General features: G+C 44.9%; 1 protein-coding gene across 1 annotated transcript in view; it reads right to left on the bottom strand.

The window, feature by feature from the left end:
* The window catches only part of LOC119184676 (small COPII coat GTPase SAR1B), a 60,150-nt gene that overhangs the window by 23,680 nt on the left and 9,978 nt on the right, over positions 1-26,492 (bottom strand). Inside the window, exons 4-5 of the mRNA XM_037433983.2 lie at positions 25,149-25,214; positions 12,287-12,390 (exon numbers count right to left, since the gene is read on the bottom strand). Of these exons, the coding sequence (XP_037289880.1) occupies positions 12,287-12,390; positions 25,149-25,214 (170 nt within the window). The remainder of the gene's footprint in view (positions 1-12,286; positions 12,391-25,148; positions 25,215-26,492) is intronic.

Here is a 26,492-nt window from a genome sequence, read left to right as displayed (position 1 = left end):
AAGAGCGGTCCAGGAGGCAAAAAAGCTTTTAAAAAAGTGCTCATTGAAAATGCCCGTGTTTCAAATGGCTTTGCTTGAGTGGCGCAATACTCCACGTGATGATTTGCTCCAGTCCCCTGTGCAGAGGCTGATGGGACGCCAGACTAGAACTCTGCTACAGGTGCCTACCAGCCATTTGGAACCGAGGACCATCCCACCGAAAGTGGTACAGGGCCGCCTTCAAGAAATACGGCAACGACAGAGGACCTACTACAACTGCGGTAGCAGAACACTACCGCCTGTGAAGCCAGGCCAGCAGGTCACCGTATATGATACAAACCAGCGGACCTGGGCGCCTGCAGTCTTCATCAGACCGTTCGGGGAAACCCGCTCGGCCATCGTTAAAACAGAAGACGGCCGGGAACTTCGGCGCACAAGAGAGCATCTCCGCTTGCTAGAACCGCAACCAGAATCAAACCAGCCAGAAGCGAGCCTTGTCCCTCCAAACGGGGCGTCCTCAACGGCCCCTACAGAACTACGGCGAAGCACAAGGCAACGATGCGAGCCCTGTCGGTACCCTCTACCTGAGAGGCGCTAACCAGGTGTTAACTGCCCCGTAAAAAGGGAAGATGTAGCAAGGCTCAATAAGCGCCACGTCACTGTTTGTACCTTTAGTGCGCATGCCTGGCGGCGGCACTAGTTGTGTATATATACTCGTTCTTGTTCCGGCAATAAAGTTGTTCATTGCCTGAAGCCGACTCGCACACAACAACAAACCTCCATAGTGAGGATTTCGGTCTGTTGTAAAAGGAGTATGTAAAATCCAAGTAGTTACAACACACTTATGGAAACACTCATTGGGTCTGTTATAACCGGAGAGAGCTCTACGAGTCATGAATTTATTTTCAATGGGGTATAAAAAATTTATTTTTTGAATATAACTACAGTCTGTAGTACTTTTTCTATCCGATTTGAAAATATTTTCACTCAAAACTACGTGAGGGGTGGAAGCGGGCTTCAGTATTTTGAAGCAGCTTTGGGAGCAGGAATAATGGGGTTTTGGAGCAGCTTTGGAACAGTAAGAAGGGAGTTTTGGAGCAGCTCTGGAGTAGCAAAATGTGCGTTTTGGAGCATCGAAATTAATTTTGGAAGCAGATTTCTCAGGCTTAACTTAACTGTTAATTTGAACTTTTGCTTCTCATAAACACAAAAAATTTCAGTGGTTTTTCCTGAGCATGCAATGCTGATCAAGCGACAAGACTTGCCATAAATTCATATACTTTAAACCCTAAAACATCATGGGTGAAAGCGCGGCAGCTCAAAGAAAAAAACATTAGGGCATTCTGGACAGTTGCTACACTTCAAACTATCCATTGCAGAGTAACACCCCCAGCACGTGCTCGGCGGTTGCTCGGCAATGATGAGGAAAGTTTTTGCAACAGCACCGCCGTCTTTATAGCTAGCCTAACAGGCTTGCTGTTAGAACATATGTAGCCGCATAATGAGGTATGCACACAAACGCCACCTTAACAAGAATCAGGCATTCTGTTCACATTGCACAAGATTTATGCATGATCCGAAATATTACATTTGATATCGACGCGGAATTTTATATGGACGTGGTTTCATTCTTTGAACTGTTGCTCGGTCGATGATACAACTCTGGACTAAATTTGGCGTAGCACATGCGAATCACCGTTCGGGCGGGGCTTAGCGCAGCAGGTCAGATTGGCGCAGCACTTCAACCCCTGCTACAGAGACGTGCTGCAAAAAGTTTTTTTACACCTGCCGAGGTGTTGAAAATCCCTGTGGAAGCCACAAAAAGAAAAAAGTTTTTCAAAAATTTATAGCTTTGGAGCAGCATCACTGCCCACCACCATTTTGGGCTCTTCATGAAAGTATTTGATAAAAAGCAGTTCACATTCAAAGAGCTGATGTTTGAAATTCATTGCGAGAGCTTAGATTGGCTGCTTGTGCTATGTCGCTCCCGTAAGCCCCGCTAGTCCAATGCTCATACCGGGATATGCTTTCAGGATAAAATCATCTGCTTTTTGTGGGTCGCGAGGTCGTGGGTGTCTAAAATTACGCTATTTAGTGACCGTTTTAACACTCGTTCTGTGTTCGTAGGTGGACGATAATTCAGGATACAATTACGCCTTAGTTAAGGCAGCAGCAAGCAGAAGTTCAGCCGCCACATTACAATCGAGCGCCACACTTTTCGCGAATATCGCACACGTGCATCTCGAACAGACTGTCATAGTGTTGGCTCATTGGCGAGAGTTCTGCTTATCAGTGCTTCGGACCATGTGATGAAGACCACTGCAAAGCAAGTCTTTGTAATCGAGAGCAAACATGACGTACTTTAAAACAACGTGCGCCGCAGCCATGCACATCGCAGCTGTGCTCTCTGCTTGAAGTTGTGCCTAGACCCAACTCCGCCCCAAACTTGGCGGGCAAGACAATCGGGCTAGTGGATATGCGAAAACGAAAAAGCCGCAAAGTTCCTCATCGCAAGCAGTGTATCACATCGGCCGCCGGCTACTTCAAACTGCAAATAGGCATCTCGTGCATTGGTAGCGAACCCTGGCCAAGCTCTCCATGCACAGACTTCTCTGAACAGTGGTGGCAGCGCTCAGCAAAATCACACGCCAGCGCCCCAACATGCAAAACCAAGCACACTTCGCACCGATCTTTTGTCGCCATAACTCGGCATAACTTAATAACAGACTGGAGATTGGCGGCCTTCGTTGTTAAATTGGTAAGTCGACATTCGCGGCGCTATTCCCGTCCCGAAAGTATGCCAAGCAATGTTTAAAATAGGAACTTATAAAATTTAGGATGTCTTAGTAGATAAGCCCGTTGTAAGAGAGTCCCGACCACTTTGCTGGCCTCACAGTTTGGTCAATTGAATCCGAATGTCTGTCGTACCAGAATCCACAGTAAACGAAGCTCAATCACTGGAAAAAATAGGGAGGTCAGCAAAACGCTGCTGATTGGTAAATAGTATCCGAATGCCTGTTAGCTGATCAATTGTGATGAGCCACTCACCCTATTGAATTAATGTAAACTCGCAATCGAAAATTCCGACGACCCACAGCGCATCGTTCTCGATTTTTCGGACTAACTGGCTGATCAGTTGTGGCGCATACTCTATAACATGCTATCAGTGATGTTTACATTACGTTTGCTTGGTTTCAAGCGCTGAAATCTTGCTGAAATTGCCCAATCTCGAAGGCTATATTTAATGATATGTCCTTTTGGCTTTAGCCAGTCACGTGGTCATTCAATGCCCATTGCAGCCATGCCAAGTAGGGAGACATTGTCAGTGGCTTCTGCAGCTAGGCCCGATAAGTATCTTGCTCTCTTGAGTTTCTTTGACGAGCGAGCTGCTAAAATGGCTCAGGCGCCACCCGTTTGTGCGCCGTCATGACTACAGAAGAAATGCGGCCAATGCAGTGGCTACAAAATGCTCACGATGGCGAAGAAAGCAGAGATAATTCACTAGGGCGAAGGCCACCAACCTCAGTCGCCGACGATGACCAGGGTGCCTACCAATTTGATTTTTCCCAATTTCCCGACTTTACCAGGTTTTTCATGATAAATAAAGGCGAATTCCATGACCATCACAACTGCTTCGAATAAACCCTCGTGTGGCAAGAAGAAAATATCAGAAGTTATCAGAAGTTCCAAATAAAATAGCATATTCACCGCACTCGTTCAGAATGTTCTAAGAACGTGCAGTTATTATAAAAAAATAGGCATTTCTGGCCAATATAAAACCTCCAACCCAGGCAGTGAGCAAGTTGGCTGTTTGATCTTCAGAAAAACCAGGAAGCAAACACACAAGTTAAAATTAACCACAGCTGCAAGTTTGAAGGAACCCGCAATAGTTAACAATGCAGCCAAAAGCTACTAAGAAACGTAGAAGTGGTGCCATCTCACGGCATTCGTGTAAAAAGAGGACGCAAAATCCTGGCTAGTTTTGCCCATGGGATACATTTCAGTTCAGTATAATGGCCCAGGCCACTTAGGATGCAGATTAGATTAGATCCGATACAACCTACTATTGATTTGTGTCCTACCTAATTTGCATACTTCTAAAATACACTTTTCATTAAAAAAAAAAAAGAATAATGACTACCTCCATGTATTTTGTGTATCTTGTTTTGGCGATGATTAACCACAACATTACAAAAACAAAGCTGCAACAAATAAAGAGTTTGAAGAGAGTTCTCCAACGAAAGTAGCACAACGACTCAAAAGTGCTACGACACTACACTCACGCGCACAAAATTAATAAAAGCCACGAGGTGCCTTTCTGCCGGCACCGATTGAACTGTCCTGCGCGCTGAACGTTCATCCAAAAGGGGTATTATACGACCTGCAGTCGTTGTCGAGGAGGGACAGAAGAGTGGCTCCTTTCTTCACTATTTGAGCCTTGGCGAGAGGGATGATGTCATCAGGAAAACCAGGGGCAAGCACAAATTCACGAAAGCAACAATGATAGCGTTTCTTCCCCTACTTAAAAGTCTGCTCACCATCTCATAGGAACTTCACACACGAGATGGCTGCGAAGTTTTACGAAAGTTCCGCCAACTCTGGTTGGACTCTTGTCAACTAATGGTCTTGCATGCGCCCGCATTGCCTTTGACATAGAAGTTGAAAAAAAAAAAGATTATAAAGCACCTGCGTTATCAGGCAGGGTACAACCATTCACTTCAGGTGTCCTTGAGCTTCTCTTGACGTTTCGGCTCCCGTACGGGGGCCTTGTTCCCAAATGAATGAAAAATTGGGGGTGGACTATATATATGCAAATAGAAGGTGCCAATAGCGTGCGTAAACAGAAGGGAGTGTGCAGTCATTGCAACTTAGCATAGTATCAGTGGTTTGTATGAGTAATGACTCAAGATGAAGGTCGCGAGGTTAGATTTTTTTCAGTGATTAGATTTTTCAGAACATGCACATTTTCCCAGTCAATATCGTCCCTTTTACACACAATGCTCAGTGAGTGCACTTGAAGACACTCTTCTTTAATGTTTTAACATTGTGTAACGTCCTTTTTTTTTTAACACTACGAGCACATGCATGTCGATGTGTTATTTCTCTGGGCTCTTGACACTTCAAGAGCGACGAAACTTCTCAGATGCCTGTAATGAAGGCTGGGGGGGGGGGGGGGGGGGGGTCGTTTAAAGCTCTGACGTTTCAATACGTGGTGGCAAGAAGGAATATGTCCGTCCACAACAGCTTCTTTCATTCTATAAATGAATCACGGACGCTGGCATGTTACCTTTGCTTACGTACTCCTCTATGGACAGACGATAAGATATAATCATAGAATTAATGGCATCTCAAGGAACTGAAATGAGAAATTTAGCTGAAGTTACCCAATGTCGCCCTTAAAATGCCCGCTACCCGCGATAAGTGTGTAGCTGAGGTTGTTTGCTATAGCATCGCCAATACCATACCTGCCAAGCTCAAGAATTCTGAATCCGGGAGACTTACAACACAGAGGGGGGGGGGGGGGGGGGTCAAATGTCTCGCCCCCCTTAGCAACTTTTTTTTTTCCCCATAAAAATAAATTGCCGAAAGGGTGGAAGCCCCGAACAGGCCCATAAGCGTAAAAGTTTGCCTTGCAGTCTTATTATGGCTTTTAAACTCGGGCAGAGTGTCCAAATAACAGTAGGATCTCAGTGAAACGTTCTAGTCTCAAGGATCTCAAAAATATTCTTATCACCCGAAGCTTAGTAAATTACAAAAAACTAGCAAAACAGCTTTTCAAACTGTGACATGAACGCCAAAATTTTTTTCAGTCAAGAGAACTCGCGTACGTTTTTGTGAAACGAACAAACTTTTGTTCCGTTTTTATTCCACGTGTGCTGGCAGCGCATGTGCCTTCAAAACGCAAGTTGCTAGTTGATATCTACAATTGCTTTTGTCGCGGCTTTGTCGGCAGAGCTTGCAGAAAGTGTCGCTTTAACGGAGTGAGCATTCGAGGCGCATGCACTATTCGGAGTTTTGTCAGTTTCACAAGTGTTGAAAATTGGGCGAGTTGGTTCGTAATACTTCAACTGGTATAGCGGATTACGGTAAAGAAGAAATGACCGAGCAGACCGACACTAGAGGACAGAGCGTTCTGTCCTCTTGTTTGGGTTTGTTCGGCCATTTCTTTATCGTAATGCTATATACCAGTTCAAATTGTCCAATTCCGTCGTCGCCATACAGGCTCGTGTCAAGAGTGACCATGGTTTTGTGGGCCACGTGTGCTCTTCCGAAGCTTCCAGCACGTTACTCCCGGCCATTGCTCGACGGTTTGGTCCAAACATTGGAATGTCGGCCTACTGGACACAGTGGAAGTTGACTGCAGAATTACACAAATTATAGTTTATGTTTACATAAACACTTCCTAATGAGATAGTGCCAACAGTTTTGGAAAAAGCCTGGATCAGACTGGGTTTAGTTTGTCAGTTTGGCCAGATCATGCACAGAAGTTTCGATTTCCGAAAGATTTTTCCGACAACCGTAATAACAGACCTGCCAAGTACTGGAACACAGAATTGGGAAGACCCTGCCCGGGAGGGGGGGGGGTGGGGACATTTTTTTATATATTTTTAAACAAAAACGCGCACCTTTCGGAAGGACATGGTCTCCAGGCTTTTCAACTGAGCTACCTCTGCATTAGGCAGAGCAGGGTCTGTCGGGTAAAACTTGTGTCGCATGTAGTCGCACACTGTCACAAAGTAGTGCCGAACTGCCTCGAAGAGTTCTTGTTGTTCACTGGGCTTTAGCTTGTCTACCACAGTCCTAGTTTCCTGTCCAATGATGAGGTCCTCATCCCCTTTCTGTGCCTCCCTGCTATGGTAGTCCAAGTTGAGCAGCTCTGGGCTTCGTTTCAGCCACGATGGGTTTACAAATCTTGAGAAAATGTCTCTAAGAAGTTCCAAGAGAAGCGACCGTAGCACATGGATCTGGGGAGCTTGTGCTTGCAAGGAGAGGTTCACTTTCTCGAAAATGGGAATAATATTCTGCAAGAAGAGACAATATGCTCGGTTGGTTTACAGGCTGAGGAAAACAAGAAGCCGTTCCTCACGCGTTGGGCAGTGCTGGACAGTCTTCTGTGTGCAGGAAACCTTGGCTTTCTTCGCTGGCACTGAAGGAGCCTGAGTCAAGTTCTTTTCGTTTTGCACTGATCAGGCTTTTCTGCTGGAGCTGTTGCTTGCTATGCTGCTGCCTTTGGGATCTGGTATGAGTCCAGAAAGCTGGGACTCTTTTTGTCCTTCACTTCGTACAAGAAGAAGCTCAACAGAGGCTTCCACTGATCCAGGAGCCTGGTCAAGCATTTCCCAAGAGATAGCCATCGAGTTGAGACATGTTTCAAGATTTTTCTGAAGTCTGCATCATGAATTTCCTGAAACTGCCTCAAGGCCTCCTTCCTCTTAGCACTCTTTTCCAGGTAATAAAATATATCTACAAGAACTTCGTCCACTTTTGCTGGAAGGCACACTGCTCCCTTTTCAGCTGCCAAGTTTATTAAGTGGCATGCGCACCCGATTTTAATCAAATTTTCTTGGACTTCCGTCAGCACCGCTGCCACGCCATTTTTTTTACCAAGCATCACGTTGGCGTTGTCGGAACGAAACGCTACACAGTTCGTGGCCGGTATATGAAACGACGCGAGAGCCTCCAGAATTAGGTTGCCTATGTTGCGACCCCTTGCTTGTCCCGTCAACGTACACAAAGAAAGTAGTCGACTCTCAACTAAGCCAGACTCCCCCACGTACCGTAATTACTCGAATCTAACGCGCACCTTTTTTCCGGTTAAGCGAGTTCATAAATCGCATGCGCGTTAGAATCGAGTACGAACAAAAAAATTACGGCCAATCTATTGCCATCGGCAAATCTAAAATGGCCGCCCCCTACGTGCGTCGCCATGGCGCGTCGTCCATTTCTGCCTATGTGTTTCTCATGTGCGGCACTTCGTACGTGTGCTGAGGAGTTCGTCATCTAGTAGTGCATTAGCATCGACGGCGTGGAATGGCCGACTCCAAAAACTCGAGTGCGCCACGATGCCGCTTTTAAAAGAAAAGTCATCGCGTGTGCAGAAACGGACGGAAATCGGGCCGCATCGCGGTCGTTCGGAGTTCCCGAAACGTGCGTGCGGGACCGGCGGAAACAAAAGCAGAAGATTTTCGACAGCAAAGCTTTACGCAAAGGCTTCAGTGGACCACAGCAGGGTCGGTTTCCGCAAATTAAAGAGCTGCTGGGCGAGTATGTGCTTTAGCAGCGAGCAGCACAGCGGCCCGTGACGGCAGAACTGCTCCAAGTGCGGGCTATGCAATTAGTCTTAGAAAAAGGTCTAATGCGGAGCCAGTTTAAAGCGAGCAGGTGCTGGCTAACTAACTTTATGAAGAGGAAAGGCTTTTCCCTCCGAAGGGGAACATGCATATGCGAAAAGTTTTGCGGAGGTGTACGATGAAAAGCTTCACAGTTTTCAGAGGTTCGTCCTAAACTTGCGGCGCAACGACTACCTGCTTGGGCAAATCGGGAATGCCGATCAGACGCCTCTTTACTTCGACATGCCTGGCACCACAACCGTCGAGAAGAAGGGGGCAAAGCAAGTTCGCGTGCTGACATCGGTCCACGGTAAAACTACAGTGACGGCAATGCTCTGTTACACGTCAGATGGGCACAAGCTTCGCCCGTACCTCATATTTAAATGGAAGACGCTCCCGAAAGGAGTCGTTTTTTCGAGTGGTGTGATCATGCGGGCCAGCGAGAAAAAATGGGTGCGCGTTGCAATCGATGTCTTACGTTTTTTTTTTTTTTTCGCGGTGGAAATCGGGTGCCAATACGATCGAGGGCGCGGTAGAATCGAGTAAATACGGTATGTCACCACAATCGGGTACAACTGCGAGTGGTTATCATTACTGCCGTCGATGGCAACTGATAAAACCTTTTGCTTCAAGGAACTCACTATGCGCTCCTGAGTATGGTTTGCCATCTCGCCAACAATTGCACTTGTCTTGGTTCTCGCACAGCCATACCGCTTTGCGACATCCGAAGTAGGGAACATCTTTCGTAGCAGGGGACCCACGTGGTCAGAGACGGTCAATGGAAGGTTATGTTCCTGCAGAAACTCAGTGAAGGGACATTCCGCTCGGATCACGTCACTATCAGAGTTCCGCTTTGAAAAAAACTGTCCCAGCTGCTGCTGCTTTTCTTGGCATTGCACGTGACTTACGTGTTTCTTGGATGAAACGTGAGCGACAATGTCGGTTTTGCCTCCGTGAGAAACGCTGATGTCGCAGCCACACCACGGAGAACGCAAAATGCTTGCCCTTCCTCGATTCCACGATGCAGGGGAATTCGGATGTGTACTGCTTCAAAACACCTGTAAGTACTGTTTTCGCTCCCGCTCTTTACTAAGAGCCATGGCTGACAGCAAACCAAGACACCAACACCACTGCTCCGAAGCACGCCAACTCAACCGCTAACAAAGCACAACATGGCGAACATCGCAAGCTCGATCAACCGAGTGATGGCGATGGCAGTTGGTCTGGCAACTTTGGTGAGACTAATCAAAACCAACAGTAAATTTTCTGCTAAAAACGGCTAAAAATTTTCGCAACACTACGTTTTGGCACGTTTACCAGAAGATTTTTGCGTCAACCGTACAACCGTACAAAGGGGTCAAATCCGGAAGACTTGGCAGGTCTGTAATAACATAAAAAATAGTTGAAATCTGGAAATTTTCCAGAAAATCTGGGAGACTTGGCAGCTATGCAATAGGAATGACATAGCCCAGCAACCTTTGTCGATGGCAATTCTAGCCTAATCAGATGGCCTTCAAGCAGAGCCCAAATTGTAGCCAAGACAAATATGCACAAATTTATTGTGAGTAATGCTGTGCTTCTAGTCAGATATGCTGTGTGATATGCAGATGCAACAGACATCCGAATAGTTAGTGCACGTACGAACATGAAAGCTAAGGAATACTTCAGTCAAAGTGAAGGACAAGCTGTCAAGCAGAATTTTGCTCAGTCTTGTTTATGCCGTAGGCTGCCACGGTTGTGACAACCAGAACATCTGTGAGACAGGCGATTTCAACAAAAGAGTTAAACAACACGAATACAATCTCACAAAATCACCCGTGACCTCAAATGCCCTCACTGAACACTTGGAATCTACAGGCCACCAAATTGACTGGTCAAGCATGCTTGTTCTGTCCAAAGCAAAAGGCGTGCATCATGCCTGCAGCTGGAATTGCTGCACATTCAAATTGCACACACCCTGAACAGGAGTGATGAGACGCTTCTGAAGATGTACTCTCGGTGCTACGTCATGTACTTAGTATACTTGAGTACGCTGCGCCTTTCCGATGGCTTTTATTGCAAACAAGGCTCCCATGTTGGGTGCCGAAACGTCAGTGAACTGTGCTTTTTTGGTCGGTGTATCCTTTCGTGTTTACGCTGGGAAGCAACAGTTATGCACTGCATTTTTTTCGTGCCTGGTCTAGCTGTTCACTGTATTTGCAGCTGAAGAAGCAACATTTTAAACTTTGATCAATGGTAATGCTTATTTTTGTGATGGTCACAAAGAGAGAGAGAAAGAAAGAGAAGGAATGTAGGAAAGGTAGGGAGGTTACTAGACTATGCATCCAGTTTGCTACCCTACACATGGGGAGGGGGAGAGGGGAGTAAAAGAGAGAGAGAAGAATAGACACATGTCACGTCACACACACAATGCCGAGTTTCACAGGCGGTCCCTCAATGAAGTTGCTGTCAAGTATCTCAGGAGGGCTCGTGTGGCTTTCTGTACCGATGTGCTGCGCGACCAGCCTCTTAAGATCTTTGATTCATTAAATGGCCGGTCATCGAGTCTATTCAAGGCACACTGGAGAGTCCGGCGATCTTCATCAAATTTGGCACAGTGGCACAAGAGATGTTCAATAGTCTCTATACAGTTGCAGCTTTCACACATGGATGAATCCGCCATGCCAATGCGATTGTCACAAAGACTGCCATCAGTTGCTATGATCTGGCCAGGTTTTTCGGAAGTTCCCCAACTTTTCTAGGTTTTCCAGGTTGGTAGACAGCCTGATGACATGCTTCCTGCCCCACAGCCATCAAATGCGGACTTCGCACAGGCCGTATTGTTGCTGTTGTCTGGCTTCAGCAAAAGCCAGACACTTGCGTATATACAGGCCGACTTAGTCGTGCGTAAGTGTGTGTGCAGATGCACATAGATAGGTTTTTCCAGACATTGGGCCAACAATGGTGCTTTTTTTTTGGGTCGATCCTCTTTCAAACTCCCAATCGGTCATTTTGTTGAGTCCGAAAAGGGTCGGCGACTGTAGTACGAGTCACCATGGCTGAAGTGGTCAGTGAATCAAGGTTTTATGGATACTTTATCAGAAGTTGTACTATGCATACATTGGGTAGGTTTTGTTGTAGCAAGCCATTTGATTACACACCACGAAAACACAATCAGCCTAGCATTAGTGAGGGGCAACATGCTGCACAACAGCACAGCAAGTGATGCCCTGGGATGTTTAGTACTTTGCAATGATACCACCAGTGACCGGTTGTGTAGCCTGAGCAGGCTTTTTCAACCAGCAGACTCTGCCTGCATCGGGTTTCGAGGCAAGAGAAGGGGCGAGCTTAGGAGAGAATGGATGAGCATGTGCAATAGGGGGTGTAAATGCCACTGGGAGGGATGCCTGGAGGAAAGAGAGGGGGCAGAAAGCGTAATAGAATGCTTCCTGAATCAGCATTGAGAGAGAGGGGGAGCATAGGGAAGGAGAAGAGGAGCGGATGCGCAGTAAGAGTGCTCACCCCACACCTGATTGAGCTCGACCATAAATAAGCTCCTTCGCATCTAAAAGCACTATGCCCGCGCGTGAAACCCTGCAGACTGCGCATCAAACAGCAGTGCACTCACAATTACAGCACGACAAACCAGACCAATGAGGTAGAATAACACCGCCTTTTTATCACATGAGCTCAGAGATTGGGCCTTGCTAGAACATGAAAAATTATCAATACACTAGTTGGAAAAAATGCTTTTTTTAGGCTTCAGTGCGGCGCAGGGTTCAATGTAGCAGGTGTTCTGCTGTGCGGGAGTTTGATATACACGTGCCCCAGCCTGATACTTTTGCATCGGAAATTGAAGGGAATTTCTGAACAGTTCGATATAGCCAAAAATTCTTTATAACCAGGATTAACTGCGCTCAGCAATGCGCACTTAGACAAACACAATGCTGAGTATCTGTAGTATACCGTCATACACATGGTATAAAACAAGAACTCACGTCCAGTTCCGCTTTGGACTCCGGGAATCGCTCCCTGTCATGGGCATCGATGAGGAAAACTATGGCATCCACAGCAGGGAAGTAGTCTTTCCAGACTCTACGAGCTGTGCACAAGTAAAGGAAAGTTTGAAGTAAAAGCTTGGTAATTCACACATCAGCATTTCAATCTTAAAAATTTGAAGTACGTTCCTCGGTCCAACTAAGACTCGTAGGATTCCAGGCTATTCATTTGCATGCAAATTTGAACTGCACATCACCATGACCAGTCTGGTGACCATGACTGGTGGTCACTTTCCCTGCTAAGCAAGAGGCGGCACGTGCGACTTACTAGCTGCCGTTAGTCTCCAATAATAGGGTCACCATTCACCAATCACCCAACAATACCACCCTTTTATCTCAAAGGTTATGTTTCTGAAGATGAAAACTTGTCATGGTTGCCTTACATCAACCACAACAGTTTACTGTATGCAAGGGTGCAGAATTTGAAGCAATTTTTGGAGCAGCAAAATTTTGCTTTTGCAGGATCAAAATGAAATTTGGAGCAGGTTCCAGCGAGAGAAGATCTATTTGTAATCACGAAAGACCATATTTGAAGCATTATAAAAAAGCAGGCTTACATTTAGAAAAAAAAAAAGGCACGTACAAACCATTCAACATACCCTCAATCATGCACAGTAAACATGAGCACTGCTATTTGAATAAAAGTATTCTGAACCACCCCACTGGGCAAATAATAATGTCCACATTAGCATTTGCCGCATCTGTCACATATTTTGGTAGACTCTGCAAAAGCAAACGTGGATATGCCAAGTTCGCTACCAAGAAAATCAGAGGATTCATGTAGGCTTGTGCGAATATTTTAACACTGAATATTCGAATGAGTAGTTTAGTATTCAAAGTCACTTCGAAATGTTCGATAATTAAATTTGAATTGAAGTATTCGCAATAAACCCAATGAACGTATACCCCTTACATACATTTAATTTTAAAAAATGTGTACCCCAGGGTAGTATATTGGGGCCGTTACTTTTTATTACTTACATTAGTGACATTATCAATATAAATCGCACAATCAAATATGTCATATGCGAATGACACTTTCTCATTTTCCACAAGCATTGATGTAAATGATCTAATTTGAACGACAAAAACGACACTAGATGACTTCTTTGCATGGTAAACTGCCAATTCCCTTCAAATCAATTGTTCAAAAGCTAAAGTGCTTCTGTTTCGTTCCAAAGGAACAACGTAGAAGGCTACATCAAAACATCTGCATGATTCTGCGATTAGTTTTTCTTCGACGGCAAAAGCTTTGGGCATTGTTTTTCACGAGCATATGTTGTGGGATTCACATAGTGGACTGGTAAGAAAGAAGTTAAGGTACTCGGCATGCTTAGGAGATGTCAGTCACTTTTACTAACTTCTCAGACGTTATTAATCTATAGCACGCTTTTTTATTTCCAGCTACAGTATGGTATTTTGGTGTGGGGAAACGGCACCTTACACTCGAAGCAGAAATTACACTTAAAAAAAAAAATTCCTTACGTTCTATTGCAAATGCAAAGTATAATGCACATAACTAAAATTATTGAATAAAATCAAGGTAAGATTTGAAAACACGTATGAATATTGCTTATTAGCATACCTAAAATCTGAAAATAAAGGAAATGACAACCTTCTCTCCATCGCATGCTTAGAGCACAGCACCTCGCCTCAACCTACTAGACAAAGCGATTATTGGAAGATTTCTCGATGCTAAACAAACTACTGTCTCCAAATGCTGAAATATTTACTCCCACACATACTAAATAAATTCAGTTTTTCATTCCAGCAATTGCGCCTTCTTTCGCGACAGGACGTCTCCAGTCTACTTATGTGATGCAGTAAGAGATTTTGTATTACGTTTATTCCTACATTGTATTTTTTTGAAGAGTGCAATCTTGCCTACATGTATAGAATATTTATTATGCCACTTTCAACTATAGATTTAATGTCTGTTTACCGTTTTAATTGACCTCACGAATGCTGTCACTTTTTCTGCCTTGTTTGTTGGGATGTGGAGCTAGTCAAGCTGCGTTTGTATCTCAGTTTTTTTCCCGCATTCCATACAACATATTATATCTGTTGTGACTAAATCAATGTAAATGTGTAATCTTGTGGTAAGAATAAACTTCAAACGAATAGGCGTACGTTAGTCCGCATGTAACCGCCTGCAGAGATGGTTTTGCTGCAGTGTAGGGGTGCTTAGCCGTGAAAGCACCTATCCACAAGAAATTCGCTTTGCCGCGAAGCCACCTTTAATAATTAAAGGGGGCCCTGCAACACTTGTTGAGCATGGTCAGAAAACACTGCCACTCGGTAGTTGAGGCCACAGAGAACACGCGAGGCAAGCATTGTAGCGCAGCATGCGGCCTGCAATTCAAAATAAGTTTGCAAAGCCAAAAATTGCTCTCTTCCCTCAGCAAATGACACTACAAGCTCAAAAATTCCTTGTCACAGTCATTAGCTAATTTCAGCATGGCGCGCTCGCCATTACCGGAGCCACCGGAAGGTAGGGGGGGCCTTGAAAGGCCGCGCATTCGAAGAAAAAAATAGAAAAAGTGCTCAAGGTCGCGATGCTTGCACGATGTTATTTCTTTTCCTGTACCATTCCTTTCCTATTTAGCTTCCAGCTCTTTCGTCAGGACGAGAAGAGAGAAAGCAATTGCAGCGTGCGAAAAATTTTGGAACCCCACTCGTACTGGACCGATTCTAAAAATTTTGTGGCGGTGAATTTGTGAGGCAACAAGCACATTTACTGGTTCCATGGCTACTTGAAAAAGTGTTGCAAGGCCCCTTTAAGTGAACATGTTACTCTCAAATCAATTCATTTTGTTAAGCATAAAATCTTGTTATAACTGCTTATATGCTTCAGTACTATAATAAATTTTAAAATGTTAAGTATCTTACAGGTTATCACTCGCATCCTACTGAAACCTGTATTCCACTACTACTCAAGGTTGCTTCGACTTCCTTTAAATGAAAAAAATAAATGACATTTGCATAGAGCCCGTATATCAATTGAAAAGAAATAGTGTGCAGGTTAGTTAGGTTATAATGAATATTTCCATTTTTTTTTTTGTGTTATACATACCATTCAAATTCGATTCGAAATTATCCGACCAAAATCACTATTCGCTTCGAACCTAAAATTCACTATTCGCACAAGCCTAGATTTGCCTAACTGAGGAGTAGGGGTGGAAAAAAAAAGCACCATTTTCCTTTTTTTTTAAGGCACCACTGATGTCATAAACTGCTCTAAATGATTGCCCGTAACATTTTTAAAAATCACCAATGATACAAGTACCGATAGTTATGTGGCATATACATGCATGAGTAATTGAACAAAATGAGCTGTGTCCCGAGACTAAATGCTAAGAGCCCCTCGAAAACAATACGCTTTTCCACAGGGCACTGGTGTAGTGCGGCGAACTTAAGGCCAACTAAAGCAATTTTTCGAGGGCAGTGGGTCTCGAAGTTCACTGGGTACACTCATTTGCACGTTTGCGCCATTCATGCCAAATTGCAGGCTTGAGAGTCTCGCAGATTCTTTCCAAATGAATTTTACAGCTAGCCTCAAATCAAAACGCTCACCTCGCTTGTCAGAATTAATGGCAACATTGTGTGTGTGACGTTGAGTTTTGCCTGGCGGGAGTGACGAACTGATGTGCCACTGCATTGTCTGCTTGTCTGTTACGGATTGTGTGGGCATGGCCGGCGCATCCTTGGTTGAGAGTGCGATTTCCTTTCCTATGTTGGTGGGCGTGTGATAGGTGCCAAGTGGTGTTGCGTTGTGAGCCACAAACGATTCGCCATATATTCACCATAACAGCACAAGCGCTTTAGCTGATCACCACGGACAGCGTGGACAGGTAGTGCCATCTGGTGGGCATTATGTGCTATCAGGCAGGTTCTGGCAGCATCAGGCAAATATTTACGTCACGCGTAGAAGTGCACTCGATTGGGTTTCAGTTTTGGTGTTGCGATTTTTCGGCAATTAAAAATTATTTTCGAAATTTTTGAGCATTTCAATTATCGGACGCATGAGAAGAGTATCTAAGCAAGATAAAAGCACCATTATCCTGGCATGGTCAAAAAATCACCAGAGTTGGCCATTAAGCAGCACTCTGCATGGGTTAGAGCAAGGCGAAGAAATTTTCGAACACCACTGCGCATTCTTCATCATCATCAGCCTGACTACATCCACTGCAGCACAAAGGCCTCTCCCACGTCCGACCATTCAACTCTGTCCTGTGCTTCCTGTTGCCAATTTATACCCACAAACTTCTTAATCACATCTGCCCACATAACCTTCTATCTTCCCCTAACCCACTTACCTTCTTTAGAAATCCAGTTAGTTATCCTTAATAACCAGTAGTTATCCTGTCTACATGCTATTAGCTCAGCCCATGTCCATTTCCTCTCCTTGATTTTAACCATAATATTCTTAACCCGGTTTGTTCCCTGATCCATTCTGCTCTATTCTTGTCTCTTAAGGGGGGACGCGGGTCTTAAAATGGTGAAAAATGGCCAAAAAATCTATTTTGAGAAAATGCTGATTGATATGTGGGGTTTAACGTCCCAAAACCACCATATGATTATGAGAGACGCCGTAGTGGAGGGCTCCGGAAATTTCGACCACCTGGGGTTCTTTAACGTGCACCCAAATCTGAGCACACGGGCCTACAACATTTCCGCCTCCATCGGAAATGCAGCCGCCGCAGCCGGGATTCGAACCCGCGCCCTGCTGGTCAGCAGCCGAGTACCTTAGCCACTAGACCACTGCGGCGGGGCGATTTTGAGAAAATTCGATATTTGAAATTTTTAGACCTATAAGCACGTGTCCTCAAATTGTGAACGCTGAATTCGATCAGTAAATGGATGAAAATTGATTATGAAGTCGCCACGGGAGCCTCAAAACTCCACGGCAGGTCAAAATCGTTCAAACTTCCCGCCCGCGCCGCCGGCGAGCCAGTCGGCCGATCGCCGCCATCTTGAGCTTGTTTTGAAGCAGATTCCTTTGTGCGCATTTTGCCACCCTTAAAAATGGCGTCGCTTAAACAGAACGGCTGCCCTCGCCCCTTTTCCGAAGCCCCCTTCCGGGCTCCGGAAGCGAGCCCCCTGTTCCTCGCTTCCCATTGGCTGATGCGGCCAAAGTTGCCCGCGCTTTTTTTTTGTATATCGTTCGTCGGCTGCCGGTTCCCGCACGTTCGTCTGCTTCCGGCACGTGCCTGCTTGTGCTACGCGACCGACTTTCCGTTTTTTGCCGGCATGATTGGAGACGCTCGTCTAAAGAAAAAGACGCGCCAAGTGTGCGTAAAGAAACGGAGGCGCCCGTAGAACACTCGCCAGAAGAAAGCAGCCGATTTCGCCCGATGCCGCCGAAGCGGCGCATTCCCACGACGGCGCGCAGCCGCGGCCGCTTGCGTCCGAAGCGGTGCACTCTCCTGTGTCTTGCAGCAGCACCTCATCGGATTGTGTCGTCGTCGGATCGTCATCTTGCACTTCCAGAAGCATCCTAGACCGCATTGACACGTCGTTTTATTCGGCGGACGAGTTTGCCGAGTGCGCGAGAGATGCAGCGGGCTTGAAGGCATCACTCGCATCGCAGTGCGCGACGGAACGGAAGTTCGAGTTACTAGATATTGATCTGGAGGATGGTGGCAATGAAAACGAGACAGAATTTGTTATTGTTGATCTGGTGGCGATACGCTCGTTATTTGGACTTGTCGCGTGCCTAGAATGCGGTGTAAGAAGAGTCACTATTTCAAAGGCCAAAAAAGAGTACGGGCTGTGCACTCGCACAAAAAGAGGTGTACGGCTTCATAAAGGTGGCCAAAAAGGGCTGCATAAATCATGTACACAAGCGTATGGGAGCTGCCTTACGTACCCTAGTAGAGAAAAAAAAGCTCAAGGTGGCTCACTTCGTGGAAAGGGCAGACTTACGCAACAAAAGATAAAGAAGATCACCTCATACTATGGCTACGCATTGAGAAGCCACAGGAACGATGTTCCAGGTATGCAAAAGGCTCTTCAAGCAACTATGAACCACGTGCCTTCAACTGACGAGGCACCAAAGCATGACCTTTGCCCTGAAGGCCCTGAATCCTGATGCAAATTTCAGAGAGCTCTTGCGAAAAATGAGAAGCCACCACCACACAAGGACAGCCTGCCTGATTTCATAACTGAGGCAATGGAGCCTGTGTTTAGGCGGCCGACCGACAATGCCCTCTTCGAAAGGTGCAGCGATGGGATCACCCAGAACCCAAGTGAGAGCCTGCACGCTATGATTTGGCAGCAGACCCCCAAAACTCAGCATGCATCCTTGCGGAGCATTGAAAGGGCAGTTGCCGAAGCCATCAGCCGCTTCAACCAAGAGCAATGTGGAAATTGCCGAGAAGCTGGCAATAACTTGATGTGTCGCAGCCTTGAGAAGGACAAGGGCAGGCTGCAAAAATCGCGAAGAGAGCATCTCAACAGCAGTTCAATAAAGGAAAGACTTTCAAAGCGTCACAAGCCAGCAGGGGACTCTGCCATCATGACTGTTTACAGCAGACCAGGGCTGTAAGCAAATAGTGAGAATTTTCGCGAAAATAAATATTTTTGGTTTTAGACCTAAACGTTGTGTAAATCTTATCTATCCAAGGACAACATTATTACATGATTTTTTTGTGTTCCTTTCACTTGCAAGGCACTGGAACGACCACAAAGTAAAAAAAATAATTCTCATGCTGAGGCAATGACTATTTTATAGTTTTAGAACAAGCTGTGAGCAGTATTCTGGGTGGGTACAGTGAAATTTAGCATGGACATTTATCCTATAATATAGAGGTACAGAATGATGTCATTAATATCGCTGTAGCTTCACTTTAGAAAAAGCTAAAGTTGATAGAAACTTCGAATGAGTTTTACTCAGTTTGATGTTTTTGCACATTGCACTCGGCCTTACGGGGGGTTTTCCTATGTTAAACTTGAGTGAATGCGACAAAGTTGGTATCATTTTATTAGTGTTGACATGATCTAGGGGGTGATGCTATTTATTTCTCTAGCATCACTTCAAAAATCACCATTGAAGATTTTAGTGAGAGAAATTTATTGTAATAATTATTGTAATTTGAAACCAGCTGAACGCGACGTTTTAGCCCCTGTAACCTAATATAGAACGTATTTATTGCGGCAGCATGTTGGTTGATATGTGGGGTTTAACGTCCCAAAACCACCATATGATTATGAGAGACGCCGTAGTGAAGCGCTCCGGAAATTGACCACCTGGGGTTCTTTAACCTGCACCCAAATCCGAGTACACGGGCCTACAATGTTACCGCCTCCATCGAAAATGCAGCCACCGCAGCCGGGATTCGATCCCGCGACGAGTAAGATGAACGCTGCTCCCCCTCCCTTCTGCCCGCATGCGCCCAGAGAATGAGGGCATGACGTGCGCGTATGAATGGCTTTACATACACGGCAATGTAGTGACGCTGGTCCTCTACATAGACGACTCTGCTCCGACGTTGCAAACAGTGGCACATGACATGGCGAAAATGATTTAACACGGCATGCGTAGTTTATGTATTTGTTGCTTGAAGAGATTAGTAAAGCTATAGATAAATAATGAGACGCAATCAGGGAATGCGAGCGTCTCTTTTCCATTTTTCTCGTGTGAATTGCAACAAGATGTGGGGCTGATGTTTCGGCGTTTCGTACGCGTTCGTGTACCCGCGGTCAGCGCATCGAGCAAACGACCGACGTAGAACGCTCCTATGTTTTCATGCACCAATTGTGCTCATCTGTTCTACCGCGTCTAAGCCAGCGCTTCCAAACCACCCCGCAGAAACAGGCAGAAGACCACAAAATAACGCTGGTCAACGAAGCAACGTCGCTCGAGTGCTCAGGGGTTGGACTTGTTTGGGCACGTCAAGTGCATGCGACCTCTTGGTCGGATGCCTGAGAGGATGGGGAAGAGATTTGGCTTGCGCAGGCTATGCAGAGGAGCGGCAAGGGTTTCGAGATCGCCTCCTCTCATCTTCGTTTCGCGCCGCTTCAAAAAAAAAAAAAAACGGTTTTCTCCGCTCGTGATGACAGATTCAAAAAATGTTTGTGGAATAATGTTCCTCATCGGACACCCAACAACTTCCACTGTTTAAAATTTGGTATGGGGCCTGGTGAGTGGCCCCTTTAAGGTTACACCTACCACTTTTCTTTCCATTGCTCGCTGCGTCATCCTCAATTTGAGCTAAACCCTCTTTGCAAAGGCTGGCACACACCGGCGACTAGCAGCGGTCGCGCGACCATTTGCGACTGGCGACCAAAAAGTGATTGATGTTCACGCCGGCAGAGGCTGCATGCGAGCGACCGGAAGTCGCAATAGCAGAGAGTAACGTCCGAATCTCTATCAGTGAGAACTCCTGAGACCGGCGCCAATCAGCTGATCGCTGCCAGCTGAGTGAGCGGAGCAAACCGAGCGCACCGTATTTCTTGTTTTTATCTGCTCTTGCCAGTGCAATGGAAAAAACAAACAACAAAAATTGAGCATCGCTGATTGGTTCCAGCAGCTTTGCGACCGCAGTCGCGTGACTGAAAAATCAGTCAGGCAGCGACAAGCCAAAGCAGTCTCTTTGCAATCGTTCGAGACTATTTGCGACCAGTCGCAAATCGTCACGCGACCGCTGCTAGTCGCTGGTGCGCACCAGCCTTAAGTCTCCAGATTTCTGCTCCGTAGCAAAGCACCAGCAAGATGTAGCTGTTATATACCTTCCTATTGAGGGATAGTGGCAATCTACCTGTCACGATTTGAGAGTGCTTGCCAAATATGCTCCACCCCATCCTTATTCTTCTAGTTACTTCAGTCTCGTGGTTCGGCTCCGCAGTTATTACCTGTCCTAAGTAGACAGACTTTTACAACTTCAAGTGCACTATTACCCATCTCGAAGCACTGTTCTCTTCCGAGGTTGTTGTACATTACTTTCGTTTTCAGCAGATTAATTTCAAGACCTACTTTTCTGCTCTCCTTGCCTAACTGCATAATCATGAGTTGCGATTCGTCCACAGAGTTACTCAGCAATGCAATGTCATCGGCGAAGCGCAGGTTACTAAGGTACTCTCCATCGAGTCTTATTTCTAACTGTTCTCATTCTAGGCCTCTGAAAACCTCCTGTAAGCACGCGGTAAATAGCATCTGGGATATTGTACCCCCTGTCTTACACCCTTTTTTGATTGGTAGTCTGCTTTATGAAGCACTATGGTAGTAGTTGATCCCCTGTAGATTTCTTCCAGGATGTTTATATGCGCTTCGTCGATGCCCCGATTTCACAATGTCTGCATGACTGCCGATATTTCTACTGAATCAAACGCCTTTTCATAATCTATGAAGGCTATGTATAGTGGTTGGCTATATTCTGAGCATTTCTCTATTGCCCGATTGATAGTATGAATGTGGTCGATTGTTGAGTAGCCTGTTAGAAATCCTGCTTGTTCCTTTGGTTGATTTAATTCTGATGTCTTAATTCTGTTAGCAATGACCTTTGTAAATAGCTTGTATACTACGGAAAGCAAGCTGATCGGCCTGTAATTCTTCAAGTCCTTGCCATCTTTTTTATGTATTAGGATGATGTTAGCATTATTCCAAGATTCTGGTACTCTTCCCGTCAGGAGACACCTCGTAAACAGGGTCGCTAGTTTTTCTAACAAAATCTATCCTCCATCTTTCAGCAGATCTGATGTTACCAGATCCTCACCAGCAGCTTTGCTTCTTTGCATGCTCTCCAAGGCTTTTCCGACTTCTATCATTACTGGCGGGGTGTCAGCTGGGTTACTGCTAGTTCTTATATTAAGGTCACGGTAGTCCCGGCTACTATACAGATCTCTAAAGCTTTTCCGCTATTTTAAATATCCTATCCATATTGGCATTCTCACCACTTCCTTTTTTTTTCATATGGGGTTAGGTTTAGGCCACAGCTTCTGGCTCGCTTGCAAGGCGCGTTCTACCAGTTAAAGAAACAATGGCATGTGTCCATTGATCCGGTGACAACACCGGATATTTATCTGCGGGACGAGGCAACCAGCGCAACTTAGACAGAAAAATGTTTGATGAGCCTTTGCTATGGCGACCAACGTGGCCGCATACAACGCTGGCGTTCGCAGCACGTGGCCTGTTGGTGCACGAAAAAAGCGGTATGCGCTTCCAGCTCTAGCTGCCAACATGCCATAGCCACGTTTGCCAACAGGAAGTTCATATTTCCCACAAAGCGTTGTTTGGTACGGCAACCCATTTTGGTCTATCAGTTGCAACCTCCCACCAATAGGTATCCATTTCAGTCAGTGGAACGATGCGCCCGGCTTTGCTTTAGCTGGTCAATTGTCTCCCGAGTGCCCCGACCTGAAAGGAATATATCCGACACCGTGGTTTAGCGTTAGGGTCTGCGCACTTGGATTGATTGATGACCAAAACTGCAGCTGCGGGTGACCAACGTGGCCTCTTTTTCGCTAAAATTAGCGCAACAGAAAATTTTGAAGCTGGTCGGCTATTTTGGCGCAGTGTGGTGCAATTTAAGCTGATGTTATGGGATTGGCGCAGAAATGGGGATTTATGTCAAATTGGCGCAATTGGCAGAGCTTGTTGCACCAATGTGCATGTCGCAGCAGACTGTCGATGTGTCGATGCATGCAAAAGTACTCTTAAATTCTGCCCTACATTCGGCAACTCAAGCATTTCTCTGATGGCTCTAGTTGCAACAATGGAGGCAGTGGCCCTGAGGAATGAAAATGTTTGAACTTGGAACTGCACAATTTATTTAAAGTCTGCACGAAGAGTTCATTTTGGAGTAGGAAGATGGTAAACGTGCCGATACAATTCGATGAGCACGAAAATCGCAGAGCCTACTGGTTCAAGGATGCAGCTCATTATTGCCAACTTTACCATGGGCTAATACAATCGCACACATAGATCTTCAATGAAGGCTAGTGTGCTCTTCCAAAAGCTACAGCACTGTTCGCATCGCAGAGCAAGAGCAAATGTGGAACATTTAGTGCCAAAGGCTTATGGAATGTGAAAATGCACAAGCTTGCCTGAAAGCTTAGTGTACTTACGCCGATCATGTTAAAAGGCAATAACCGCTTTGTCAGCCGCATCATAGTTTTATTGATAAACTATTGCAGTTGAACCTCGCTTTAACAGAACTTATGGGGCATGGGAAAAAATTCAGTTGAGGCAAAAGCTCTGTTGTAGTGAAATCGAAAAAAAATATAGCCAACATGAGCTAGCAAAACAGGAACACTTAATCCCCAAATTAAAAAACTGTCGGGTGCTCGATTTTTTTCCCCAGTAGCAGTAAGACTGTTCTCACACATGCACAGCGACGCCATGTTGAAAAGCACACTGAAACAACTGTGTGCTTGAACGAACCAAACAGCAGTGGTAACATGCTAACACAGCTGCCCACGGTCAAAAGATATCCGACAACACCAAGATACAAGCGTGGTACTGTGGAGAGATGACTTATGCCTTATTCTATGCTACTATTATCCTCTCGTTATGGATGGCTGATTAGTCTCTCCACCATCTCCAAGTATGCAGAGCCAGCTAGATGGCAAACGTACTTTTGAGCTGTACCTTTAAAGAGAACAACAACTGGACAGAACATGTGATTAGACCTCTGCGAAAATGGAAAGACAATGAATTAGAGTGAAATATTCAAGCCTCATTTCCACGATGTGGTCAAATTTACATTTTAAAATCATGTTTACAAGTCTCTCTCTCGTTCAATTCGTTGCAACTATTCCAAAGCTTATATGCACGCCATCATTCTATCATTTGTGTGCAAAATTATAAGTGCATATTATTCAACCCTGCTTTATTATGTGCTACATACAAAATGAATTGTATGCTGAGAAGCGGCACTGCTTTCACAAAAATTGATGGAGCACATCGAGCTGTGCCATACATGCAGGGAGTGCATGTATGGCAACCATCATGAATATACACTAAGCACTCTCCCCGCTCACCTTTCACTGTTTACAGCAGGGGTCGTGCTTGTACTACTTTATACTCTCCACAGACAGAAATATTTAGGAAATATTTCTTGAGCTACTATTTTGCAATTAGAAATAAACCAGTAATTCTCATGCTAAACAAAACAGGAATCGTAAGAATTGGTTATTGGGAATTGCCTGTCGTGGGAATTGACTAAGGCGCCATATGAGGTGGATCAAGCAGCAATTGCATTTCGACAAACAAAAACAGATAAAATCATCGCGAGTTTTCTTTCCAATTAAAGATGATCATCGAAGAGGTGCTCTCAGTCTTCATAAACAGGCTTCTGTTCATCACTCATTATTTTGAATTTTCTTTTCCATGAACTTCACTAGGCCTCTTCTCAACATTTCAATTATTGAGCTTTTCATAAATGTGCTCCCGCATTTCACGCAGGCAATTATAATGCAAAAGTACAAGTTAGGCAACAAATGCACTAGAAGGGCATAGGTACAAAGGACAGAACGGGAAGGCAAGAAAACATGACTGTATGCCGATTCTCAGACAAAAGGCAACTAGCCGGAATGAGGAATGAGCCCCAGAGGGCAAGTTATTCTTTGCCACTTACCCGAATTTTAAGTGCACCAAAATGCTGCACTTTGAAAACGCAACTCTGTCTCTTAACAATAAACATTTTATGCTAATGTTAACAGCGATTCCCAAAATTTTGCCTGCAGACATCTGCTAGCACACAATCTCCTGAAATTGCATATCTCACCAACAGTACTGTACTCTAATGCTTATTATTCAATTCAAGAAACTATACTTAGTTGCAAGCACAGTAAGATCAGTTACCTTGGTGATGGCCACCCAAGTCAAAAGTGGTGAAACGCATGTTGCCTATGGACAGCTCTTCAGAGGCTGCACAACGAACAATTCAATAAACACAAGGAAGCCACAAAACATTCCCTTCAGCAAGGCAGCAAATTTATCAACAATGTCAGATCAGCCAATGCCTGTAAACCCGGCCTTTAATTCATACATCTCTTGGGTCAACCTTAAAAATGTGCAGTGTCTATTGCGCCACTATTCAAAACAAAGACAAGACAAACGCTTCAAAGGTCGCACCAGTGTGGAGTAAACCGAGGCTCTGATGCCAACGTAAATCTATATTTTTTTTAATTAGCCCGTCATACAAGTGTATCAATCCACAGCCTATCACAAAAACTGAAAGCAAGAGTATATTGCATACAACTAGCATGGTCACTGAACACAATGCAGCCTGCAATGTTAGGCAGCTTTACAGGAAGGAGGGCGTGAAAGCTACAGTTTTCGCCATAGGCAGCAGACAGCGAGGAAAGGGAAACTGGCGGCACCATCATGGCATTGACTTTCGATAAAGCACACAAGGAGCAGTAAACTAAGAAAGATAAATACTTCAAGCAGCCATTACCAATTCTGCAAATTTCTGTAACAGATATGAAAATATGGTCAGAGCAAACCGATTAGCAAGAACCATTGTTGAGCACCATACTCTATGAAGGAAATCGCCCAACTAAAAGCCCATGAAATGAAACTTTTACACACGAGGCACCATTTAAGTAGCAGAAGGCACATTCTGAAGTGATTGCCACTCGCAAAAAAACCTGGCAAGAAAAAAAGAAAACTTCCCTCAAATATTTTAAAAAGTGCTGTAGGAGGGTGAGGGTGCTCAGTAGAGTGTAATCAATAAATCAATAATTACAGGGATTATTTGAACAGATAGCCTAAAGTGGCTAGTGGATGGTCCAATACAATGTGCAACATGAAGTGTACACGTCAGCTTTATTGTAACAAAAGCAATCATCTAAATACAAATAACACAGTAATCCATTTGTTCCTGTAGACATGCATACTTATTAGCTTGCAGCTAGCTTTCCATACATAGGCACTTATTTAAAAAATACAATGAAAATCAAATCAAACACACACATTCTTATATGTCTTGACTCCACAGAAAATATGATTTACATGCCATGCTGCAATTACGTGTCGTTTTATTCTCTAGGGGGACCGTGTTCCATAGTTTTATTCCATGAAACTGTATCAGTCTTTCTCCGTAAACATTAAAACATTTGGGCAGATTGAAATTACCATTAGAAGCATGTCGCGTATTGCGCTTAGGAATTGCAAAAAGATCAGCAGGCAAAGGTGAATTTC

This window comes from Rhipicephalus microplus, chromosome X, assembly GCF_043290135.1.
Source record: "Rhipicephalus microplus isolate Deutch F79 chromosome X, USDA_Rmic, whole genome shotgun sequence".
Taxonomy (NCBI): domain Eukaryota; kingdom Metazoa; phylum Arthropoda; class Arachnida; order Ixodida; family Ixodidae; genus Rhipicephalus; species Rhipicephalus microplus.
Note: the sequence above shows the minus strand (reverse complement) of the source record. Positions and strands in the feature narration are given on the sequence as shown.